Raw genomic sequence first — 11,550 nt, 5'->3', positions numbered from 1 at the left:
AAAAAAAAAAAAAAAAAAGGGCAACCAGCGACCCTCAGGGCTGCTCTATGGAGTAGTCATTCTTTATTCCTTTATTTTCCTAATGAACTTGCTTTGCACTGTGGACTCGCCCTGAATTCTTTCTGTGCGAGATCCAGGAATCCTCTCTTGGGGTCTGAATCTGAACCCCTTTCCTGTAACAATACCATTTACTGAGACTGGAAACAAAGGAGGAAGACCAGATTTGGAGGAGGACTTTGGAGAAGGCTCCGTTTAGTACTTGTGAATATATTAAGTTTGCAGTAAGATTGAGATATCTGGGTGGAAATGATAAGTAACTATTTGATTATACATTAATACATGGGTCTGAAGCTCTCAGCAAAGGCCTGTGTTAAAGTTGAACAGATGAGGTAAGGCATGGTGGCTCATGTCTGTAATCCCAGCACTTTGGGAGGCTGAGGTGGGTGGATCATTTGAGGTCAGAGACCAGCCTGATCAACATGGTGAAACCCTGTCTCTACCAAATACAAAGACCAAATACAAAAATTAGCCCAGCGTGGTGGCACATGCCTGTAGTCCCAGCTACTCAGGTGGTTGAGGCAGGAGAATCGCTTGAACCTGGGAGGTGGAGGTTGCAGCGCCATCACATTACAGTCTGGGCGACAAGAGTGAAACTCCCTCTCAGGAAAAAAAAAAAAGTTGGATGAGTGGCTGGGTGTGGTGGCTCATGCCTGAGTAATCCCAGCACTTTGAGAGGCTTAGGCTAGAGGATGGCTTGAGGCCAGGAATTCGAGACCAGCTTGGACAACATGGCCATCTCTACAAAACAAAATGAAAAAAGTTGAATAGATGAGGCATAAACAAAAACAGTACAATAAGACTATCACTATCAAAAAATACAGTTGCTACTCATAGGGTAACTCCTCTCCTAATTTTTAATTATACCATGAGAATCTTAAAATGGAGTAATACTATTAAGGTCTTTGATGGACAATACCATAGCAAAATGTAAGCTGAGTAGGTAAGAATCTTCCTAAACAGAAAACCTCAAGACGTGTAAAAGTGATGGTCAGAGTCAATTTTTTTTTTTTTTTTTTTTTGAGATGGAGTCTCGCTGTCGCCCAGGCTGGAGTGCAGTGGCGTGATTTTGGCTCACTGCAACCTCTACCTCCTGGGTTCAAACGATTCTCTGGAGCCTCGGCCTCCTGAATAGCTGGGATTACAGGCACCTGCCACCATGCCAGCTATTTTTTGTATTTTTAGTAGAGAGGGGATTTCATCACGTTGGCCAGGCTTGTCTCGACCTCCTGACCTCAGGTGATCTGCCCGCCTTGGCTTCCCAAAGTGATGGGAATACAGGCATGAGCCACCACACCTGGCCTATCAATTCATTTTCTAAGTGCGTGGGCAGGGATTTATACACACATCTGCAGGCACTCAGAACATGCAAAGCTCCCTAAAGGAATCTGCAGGGGAAGTGAGCCAGTGTTTGTATTTAACGTAGCTAAAAAAAGAAGGTACCAGTTAGAAACTTTCATTTTTTTCTTATTATTTTTGACACTGTCACTCAGGCTGGAGTGCAGTGGTGCAATCTAGGCTCACCACCTCCCAGATTCAAGCAATTCTCCTGCCTCAGCCTCCCGAATAGCTGGGATTACAGGCACGTGCCACTATGCCCTGCTAATTTTTATATTTTTAGTAGACATGGGGTTTCACCAGGTTGGCCAGGCTGGTCTCAAACTCCTGACCTCAAGTGATAAGCCCACCTCGGCCTCCCAAAATGCTGGGATCACAGGTGTGAGCCACCACACGGGGCCTCCAATTAGCAACTTTTAAAAGCAGACACAGAAGGAAATCTAGGCATTACTCAAACACTTTCCAAGGGAAAGAGTAGCTTCTAGTATTGCTTCCACACAAGAAGGGCATCCCTAAAATTGAATGATGTCTGACTTTATCATTCAGTTCACACATGGGCGTGCCTACAGGAAGAAATATGCTTTTGTCTTGTTCATATGTCCTCAGTACATACATAGCACAGTATCTGACAAACGATTATGCAGTCTGAAAATCAATTCATCTTCCTCATTGTATACTAAGTTGGGCCTTTACAGAGAGCAAATTCAATGATTATGCCAACCTTGAGTATGCTACTCTGAGTGATTTCTCAGTAACTTTACCAAGTTACATGTTTTATAAATCAGATGCATGAATTTGGTTGAGTTCAAATGATAGCCATCCAAGCCTAAAGTGACAAAACTCTAAGCTTTCATAAATTCATCAGAAAAAATTCCAACACTATTGCTTTGCTTCTAGCAGCAATGAACAACAGCCACTGGGTCCAAGAAACAGGGGCAGAGTTAACTTCTGAAAGGATTTCCCCCTTCCCACTCCTTTGGCATTGCAGAGCCAGGTGGGTATAGCTAGGTCATCAAGAGTAACTAGACAGTATTCCTTAACTGTTGCTATCATATGTGCTTCCACCAACAAAATGTTGTAATGTCAAGTATTCCTCATAATAGGTTCCTATTATGAGTAGATTCTTCGGAGAAAGGGTGTCTTCATCTGAGCTGCCATAACAGAATACCCGGGACTGCGTAATTTATAAAGAAGAGAAATTTGGCTGGGTGCAGTGGCTCATGCCTGTAATCCCAGCACTTTGGCAGGCCGAGGCAGGTTGATCACTTGAGGTCAGGAGTTCAAGACCATACTGGCTGACATGGTGAAACTCCGTCTCTATTAAAAATAGCCTGGGCGACAGAACAAGACCCTGTCTCCAAAAAATAGGCTCTGCCTGAATAACAGCACATTGGCAATACCTGAATTTTGGAGAAGACATATTCAAATGATAGCAGGGGGAAGCAACCCTATCTTGCTCCAAAACTGGTTTCCCTTAGTCTTAAAAGGCTTATCTTCTAGCCAACCGCTTTCACCTTTTGTCATGCGCGTCCCTGTGAAGAGACCACCAAACAGGCTTTGTGTGAGCAACAAAGCTTTTTAATCACCTGGGTGCAGACGGGCTGAGTCCGAAAAGAGAGTCAGTGAAGGGAGATAAGGGTAGGGCCATTTTATAGGATTTGGGTAGGTATAGGAAAATTCCAGTCAAAGGGGTTTGTTCTCTGGTGGGCAGGAGTGGGGGGTCACAAGGTGCTCAGTGGGGAGCTTTTGAGCCAGGATGAGCCAGGAAAAGGAATTTCACAAAATAATGTCATCACTTAAGGCAAGGACCGGCCATTTTCACTTCTTTTGTGGTGGAATGTCATCAGTTAAGGCGGGGCAGTGTATTTTTCACTTCTTTTGTGATTCTTCAGTTACTTCAGGCCATCTGGGCGTATACGTGCAAGTCACAGGGGATGCGATGGCTTGACATGGGCTCAGAGGCCTGACACCTTTCATTAAAAACCTAAAGTTCCTTTCTACCCATCAGAGGTAGAGCAATGCTTTCTTAGATACCATCACAGGGTTTTGTTTTGTTTTTGAGACGTAGTCTCACTCTGTCACCCAGGCTGGAGTGCAGAAGCATGATCACGGCTCACTGTAACCTCTGCCTCCTAGATTCAAGCAATTCTCATGCCTCTGCCACCTAAGCAGCTGGGATTACAGGTGTGTGCCACCGAGCCCAGCTGATTTTTGTATTTTTAATAGAGACATGGTTTCACCATGTTGGCCAGGCTGGTCTCGAACACCCCACCTCAAGAGATCCAACTGCCTCAGCCTCCCAAAGTGCTGGGATTACAGGCATGAGCCACCGTGCCCGGCCCCTTCACAGGTTTTACAAGGCCAAGAGCAAAAGGAATTAAGCAACATATAACGGCCTCAAGAAAGAGAGGCAGCAGAAGAATCACTGTCACTGCTTTTCTTGAGGTAAATACGAAGTCACAATTGAGCCCCACAATTGATTTGTAACCTTTAACACAGTCCCCTTCATTAGCCTGAACAAGAAAGTCCTGGTCAGTTGTTTGCCTTCTCTTTTGGCTATATTCAGCATATAAAGTTGCCTGGTATCAAGATGAACAGCATTTATGAACATGAACCATAGAGTTTATACTGAATACACTCGAAGTTGCTTTTAAAACAGACTTCTGGCCAAGTGCAGTGGCTCATGCCTGTAATCCCAGCACTTTGGGAGGCCAAGGCAGGCGAATGACCTGAGGTCAGGAGTTCGAGTCCAGCCTGGGCAATATGGTGAAACTCCATCTCTACTAAAAAATACAAAAATTAGCCAGACATGGTGACACGTGCCTGTAATCCCAGCTGCTGGGGAGGCTGAGGGAGGAGAATCGCTTGAACCTAGGAGGCGGAGTTTGCAGTAAGCTGAGATCACACCACTGTACTCTGGCCTGAAATGAGACTCGGGCAACAGAATGAGACTCTGTCTCAAAGATATAAAAAATAAAAAATAAACTAGGTTTCTTCCAAATATATTTACCACATTCGCATGTGCAGTATTTTGCCGTTTTTGTATAGTTTTAAATTTTAAAATGTTTAAGTTAATGCTAATACAACTCATACTAAACAAAGTATTGGTACCAGTGATCAGACAAGGACTTGCAGGGGGGGAGGTGGGAATAGGAATTCAGGAAAATAACATACAAGAATGAATCAGAAAAGACATCTTTAACTATAGAAAAACCTTTAATAACAACTTCAGATTTACATGACCCTTCCGCTGCTCAGAACACTATGGATTAACACACACACTGGAAAGATACAGACACAGGAATCTGCTACACTACCCCAAATGGCAGAGTCTTGACTGGGGCTTCAGCTCCTTTCCCAATCCAAAACTGGCACCTTTACCCATGGAAATTCAAACTGCATCTCTAAATGATGGGGTGCATGAACTGTCTGCTTCAAAGGTATTTAAAAACAAACAGGAAGTACAGCTACCATTTCATTAAGCAAACACTACCACAAATGGTGCAGTATCTACTAGCTCAAAGTTTATCACTCCATTAGGGCTTACGGGCAGCAGAAATGTGAATGTAGTCATGTAGAAATAAGGAAGAGTGCACTGAGGAAAAAAATAGTACATAGTAAGTTTTAGAGTTTTTTAAACTTTAATAATATGCTTGACTAATATAGTCAAAAGTGATATGCACTCGTGAAATTAACCCATTTTCTCAAGTCCAAATTAGCTATTAAAGTCTTTATATTTTACCAAAAACATATAAGGATTTAGTATACTATATAGATTACATGGTTTTCCTACCAACCTAAAGCTTATCAACTTTATTATGGTCTACTGACTTTCTACTAGGCATTAAATTGAGGGTGGGAAAGAAGTGATACACTCTTTTTCAACTAGGGTAGTTGCATGTTATCCTCTCTTCAAACCGGGCTTATACGTAAGTTTTTGTTTTTGTTTTTTGTTTTTTTAAAGACAGGGTCTCACTCTGTCATCCATGGCTCTGAAATGGAGGGAACTGGGACATAAATGTTTTGAGGAATAAAATGATGTGATCACAGGTCACAAGTCACTGAAGCCTCCATCTCCTGGCTTGAAGCTATCTTCCCACCACAGCCAACTGAGTAGCTGGGACTACAGGCGTGCACCATCATGCCCGGCTAATTTTTGTATTTTTTGTAGTGACAGGGTTTTGCCATGTTGCCCAGGCTGGTCTCAAACTTCTGGCCTCAAGCAATCGTCCTGCCTTGGCCTCCCAAAGTATTAGGATTAAAGGCATGTGCCACTACACGCGCTATATGTAACTTTATTTCAACAAAGGACCCCAACACTGTATTACCTGATAGAAACTTTAATGATGTTAAAAAAAAAAAAAAGTCAAATCCTTATATAAACTTCACCCAAAACATTCACTTTGGCCAGGCACATGGCTCATGCCTGTAATCCCAGCACTTTGGGAGGCTGACGCTGGCAGATCATGAGGTCAGGAGTTCCAGACCAGCCTGACCATCATGGTAAAATCCCATCTCTACTAAAAACACAAAAATTAGCCGGGCGTGGTGGCAGGCAACTGGAATGCCAGCTACTCGGGAGGCTGAGGCAGAATTGCTTGAACCCAGGAGGCAGAGGTTGCAGTGATCCGAGATCACACCACTGCACTCCACCCTGGTGACAGAGCAAGACTCCATCTCAAAAAACAAACAAACAAACCAACACTTTATTCCTCAGAACATTTATGTCCAGTTCCCTCCATTTCAGAGGCATAAAGCCCAGAGATAAGATACATGAAACAACACCCAGAACAGACCTTTGTGTGTATACAGTGTACGTATACATACCATATGTAGCATGGGTTATGTAGGACTACATAAATTAGATGAAATTTTGCATAATATTAGTAAGCAAGTCACTGAAACTTTATTAACAAAAGTATGGGCCTGGCCTGGTGGCTCATGCCTGTAATCCCAAAGCTTTCAGCAGTGGGACGTTTGCTTGAGGTGAGGAGTTGGAGACAAGCCTGGTCAACATGGTGAGACCCCATCTCTACAAAAAAACAAATCAATTAGCTGGGTGTGGTGGTAGGCACTTGTAGTTCTAGGTACTCCAGAGCACTATTTGAGTCCAGGAGTTTGAGACTGCAGCGAGCTATGATCATGCTACTACCCTCCAGGCTGGGCAACAGAGTGAGACCCTGTCTCTTTAAAAACAAAAACAAGGGGCCGGGCGCGGTGCCAGAAGCCTATAATCCCAGCACTTTGGGAGGCCGAAACGGGTGGATCACGAGGTCAGGAGATCGAGATCATCCTGGCTAACACGGTGAAACCCCGTCTCTACTAAAAAATACAAAAAACTAGCCGGGCGAGGTGGCCGGCGCCTGTAGTCCCAGCTACTCGGGAGGCTGAGGCAGGAGAATGGCGTGAACCCGGGAGGCAGAGCTTGCAGTGAGCTGAGATCCGGCCACTGCACTCCAGCCTGGGCCACAGAGCCAGACTCCGTCTCAAAAAAACAGAACAAAACAAAACAAAAAGTATGAACTATCTTCCATTAAAATACTGATTCTGGAGCCAGGAGCCAGGAGCTGTGGTTCACAACTGTAATTTCAGCACTTTGAGAGGCTGAGGCAAATAGATCCCTTGAGTCCAGGAGTTTGAGAACAGCCTGGGCAACATGGTGAAACCCCATCTGTACGAGACAAAAAAAAAACTGGCCTGGGTGACAGAGCAAGACTCTGTCTCAAAAAAAAAATTAAGGCAGCCTCAGTTTTCTAATTAAATTCTAACATGAGGCAAGCAACTTTACCTGGACAGTTTTAGTACATGAATCTACCAACAAACAAAACAAAACTCCATTTTGCATCATTATCCAAGATAGAGAATAAAAGGATCTAACAAATTTATCCTCATACATAAAGGTACTAGAAGATCAAGTTAGAGATCTAATGAGAAAGTGAAATACATACTACATAGTTGTTCTGTTGGTTAATATGCCCAAAATAATAGTTACTATCATTACATCTTACAGAAACAAAAGCTTTAAGCTTATTACTTTAAAATAAATGTTCCTGAAACATTAGCAAGAGATTTTAGTTTTTATTTCTTTAAACAGTATGGAGGTGGTTTCAAGAAAAGACTTTTGCTAAAAGTAGCTGGCAATAAGATTATGGCTATCAAACCAGTTTCTTTCACAGAAAGTGACCATTCCTTGAAGTGCTACTGTTTTTGAAAGTTTCTTAGAACAGTCTCAGCATTCTAAACAGTCTATATAGTTCTACATATTTGTTGTAGCAATCTTGGGCAGAAAAATCACTAATAACCGGAAACAGAAGCCGGGCACGGTGGCTAACGCTTGTATTCCCAGCACTTTGGGAGGCTGAGGCGGGCAGATCACAAAGTCAGGAGTTTGAGACCAGCCTGACCAACATGGTGAAACCCCATCTCTACTAAAAATACAAAACTTAGCCGGGCGTGGTAGCGTGGGCCTGTAATCCCAGCTACTCAGGAGGCTGAGGCAGGAGAATCGCTTGAACCAGGGAGGCAGAGGTTGTAGTGAGCCGAGATCACGCCATTGCACTCCAGCCTGGGCAACAGAGCAAGACTTCGCCTCAAAAACAAACAAACAAACAAACAAACAAACAAACAAACAGGAAGCAGAGAGCTTTTGAAAATAGCCTTGATCAATCCAACAAATACAGTATTCAGAAACACTACAGAGCAACAAAGTCTTCTCATAAGAGTCATATTTGGCCGGGCGCGGTGGCTCAAGCCTGTAATCCCAGCACTTTGGGAGGCCGAGACGGGCGGATCACGAGGTCAGGAGTTCGAGACCATCCTGGCTAACACGGTGAAACCCCGTCTCTACTAAAAAATACAAAAAAAGCTAGCCGGGCGAGGTGGCTGGCGCCTGTAGTCCCAGCTACTCGGGAGGCTGAGGCAGGAGAATGGCGTAAACCCGGGAGGCAGAGCTTGCCGTGAGCTGAGATCCGGCCACTGCACTCCAGCCTGGGCGACAGAGCAAGACTCCGTCTCAGGAAAAAAAAAAAAAAAAAAAAAAAAGAGTCATATTTATAGTATTTCTTAACAGAAATATAAACCTAAGAATTCCATTCTCTAGATTCAAAAGATTGGCTTGCTCATAACCAGGTCTTAGAGCAATCTGTTCCCAATATATTTTAAATGCAGTTATAAATTCAAGAGATTGATTCATTTTAAGAAAAATGTCAAGAATTACAAGCCATATTAAAGCAAACTAGTTAGGTTATGATTCCATTACAATTACAGAACTGTTGTGCAGAACATTACTGCGGGAACATGCAGAACACTTTTTTAAAAATAACCTCCTTTGAGGTGTATTTGTGTCCACTGAATTTGGATTTAATGTTTGAAAATTACCTAAACTCATCAGTTGTATCATGAATAAGATACGTGATTAACCTGGATACTTGTGGTTCAAATTAAGTTGTGACTATTAAGAAATTCTACTTACCTTCTTGTGAGACTGAAACTGACTTTAAAACAATTCCAAACAATACCAAGAGAGCCTCTCAAGTGGCTATTCCAAGTAACAAAAATCATTTAAATAATTCATAAATTTTACTTTGAGTGGAAAGTTGAACTACATGGTCTCTGATACCCCTTCCAATGCTCAATCTTTACAATCATACCTCATACATACAAATAATTTCTACACACATTGTATTACAAATGGGCATCTTATAAAATGAAAGTATTACATAATAGAGTATATTTCCTTGAAACCAATCACGTATTAATTTATTCCACCTAAAAACCTACTATCGTTAAAAGTATAATAACTGAGCAAACGCAGAAGCCAGCTTCTGGATCCTTAATGATCACTTTAATATGAGTGGAAGTGATTAATACTTATGTTACAGACTCACTAGTCTGCAAAATAATTTAAGATAAGTCAATATTTATTAGACAATAATTGTTCCAAAGGATATTTCTAAATAACTTCAAAGAAGTTATTACCATAAAGTTAAAAAGGAATATCGTCCATGTTAAGTTTGTGATAAAATAATTTAAACACATGATTGACTCTACAAATCTTTTTTACAAATTACTTTGGAAGTTATAAGAGGAAATGTTTTTCTTTTTCCTCTGCTATCTGTTATTTTTTCCTTCCTACTTCTGATCCCCTTAATATATAATATTATTGATGTAAACTCAAGAATTCATGGTAAAGGCATCTTTTTGCTTCACAGAAATCATGACCTATAGAGAAAACAAGGTAAAAACTGAGGAAAATTGAACTTTTTTCAAAAAAAATTACAAAATAGGATGTAAAACATTATCTTTGGAAAACAGACTTTTTTTTCTACTAGAAATAGCAAAAATCATTCTACATTTTTTCTTCCCCAATTGCATGTTTAATTAGCATACATTCCAACAGTGTGCATGAAAAAAATTCTAAGCCAGAGGTATTTAAGTGATTTCTTCCTAAGTGTTTTGGCTAATTCAGTGGCCAAGAAACAATGATGTTTATTCTCTGATTGGACGGAGTCAAGAAACAAAACAGATATAATTACCAAGGGATAAAGCTGTCATTACTTCAGCTACTAGTCTGCCTTCTCCCCTGACCCAGCTCCACAAAAAAAGTTCTGCTCTGCTTAAGTGTACAGGACTCCAGTGAACTTCCAACAGTTTTGCTTCACGTGACCTAGGAATGGAGTAGTGAGTCATCTGTAAAGCCTGGAGTGGTCCAAATAACACAGATAACTTCAGGAGCAACTGGAAACTGCTGGCTCCAAATCAGGGAGAATACTCAATCTTCAGTGACAAGGAGGAAACAAAGTCCAAGCTTCTAAAACACGTAACGACAAGTCCAGGAACGTGGCCGGACGTAATCCAAAAATGTGGGCTGCAGTGGGGAAAAATAAGAATGGAAAAATAATTTATTTGTGTACAGAGTAGAGGAGGTGTGGAGGTAGACAGGGGATGTTAATATGATACATTGTACATCTCTAAAATGCCTTCCGCCATTTCAATAACCCTCAAGGTATAAGCAGCTCACTAATTCAAAAGATGTTCAGTAATCTATAACACAGATTTATTTAATTTAGATGCTTCACATAAAGCTTTTAAAGTCCAGTAAACTATACACAATTGTGTGGACTTTGACCAGTTTCTAAATAGGCACTACTTCTTTCTGTATCTTTTATTTTAGCACAGCCCTACTTTTAGTACCTTAAAATCTAAATGGTGGTTAAGGATGACAAATATATATATATATATATATATATAAATGACTAATACAAGGTTTAAAATTACTGAACTGTCGAAAGGAGGAGCAAAGGAAGCACTACAAAAGTTCAGAAATAGGAAAGAGAGGGAAGCAGGCATTTGAAAAATCATCATGGAAGATGTGGCATCCAAACTGGATTGTGATAGGAGAATAAAATCTGATATGTGGAATCCAGGTGAACAGGGACAGTCGAGAGCAATTACTTCAGATGAACAAAGGAGATCAGTATGAAATAAAGAGGGGGAGTTGAGGCAGCCTAACAGACATAGGATACACAGAAAGAGGGGAAGCTTTGGAGATTTCATTATGGACATCTTCAGTTACAGTTGCCTATGAGAAATACCCAGGAAATATATCAAGAAGGCATCCCCTCCAAACCTGGAAGGTTGTAGGGAATGAATGACTTAGTAGGGCCACCAAATTTAGCAAATGTAAGTACAGGATGCCTAGATGAACTTGAGACAAATAGCTCTATCTGCCATATTTTTTTGTAATTTACTGAAAAAGGCAGAATATAGGACATTTGGGGTGTTCTAAGAAACCCCATACAGGAGGCAGGACAAAAGTATTAAATACAGGACATACCCTATATACACAAAAAGCTTGGCAATCCTACTTCTTAGGGTGTTTCCATCATGAAATTCTATCCATAACTATAAGCAGTACTTTCAGCTAGTGCTAATAGATTTAATTAACCAGATCACATCAATTAAATTAACCAGAATGTTTGCTGGAAAATTCCTAAGTCTATGTCCTATACTATGTTACTTGAAAATAAAATTCTTAAAAAAAAAAAAAAAGCCATCCTCCTAAAAAAAAATCTGTACCCATGTACAGCTAAAACTAAAGTCCTAAGAATAAATGAAACCTGAATATAATTACCCAAAACAAAACAAAAATAGAAT

At 41.0% G+C, this 11,550-nt stretch overlaps 1 protein-coding gene and 1 long non-coding RNA gene across 3 annotated transcripts in view; one reads left to right on the top strand and one right to left on the bottom strand.

Moving 5' to 3' along the window:
- Positions 1–11,550, top strand: part of LOC108539891 (uncharacterized) — a 16,072-nt gene that overhangs the window by 2,183 nt on the left and 2,339 nt on the right. The window contains exon 2 of the long non-coding RNA XR_001888515.1: positions 2,296–2,389. This is a non-coding gene — a long non-coding RNA (uncharacterized LOC108539891). The remainder of the gene's footprint in view (positions 1–2,295; positions 2,390–11,550) is intronic.
- Positions 8,566–11,550, bottom strand: part of SOAT1 (sterol O-acyltransferase 1) — a 63,264-nt gene continuing 60,279 nt past the window's right edge. The window contains exon 16 of one of the 2 annotated variants that reach the window (XM_017888829.1): positions 8,566–10,261. In XM_017888829.1, the coding sequence (XP_017744318.1) occupies positions 10,205–10,261 (57 nt within the window). In that variant the 3' untranslated portion in view covers positions 8,566–10,204. The remainder of the gene's footprint in view (positions 10,262–11,550) is intronic. The other variant, XM_017888830.1, reaches the window with a different exon arrangement.

The sequence above is a fragment of the Rhinopithecus bieti genome, unplaced genomic scaffold (genome assembly GCF_001698545.2).
Source record: "Rhinopithecus bieti isolate Rb0 unplaced genomic scaffold, ASM169854v2 scaffold_15676, whole genome shotgun sequence".
Lineage (NCBI taxonomy): Eukaryota > Metazoa > Chordata > Mammalia > Primates > Cercopithecidae > Rhinopithecus > Rhinopithecus bieti.
Note: the sequence above shows the minus strand (reverse complement) of the source record. Positions and strands in the feature narration are given on the sequence as shown.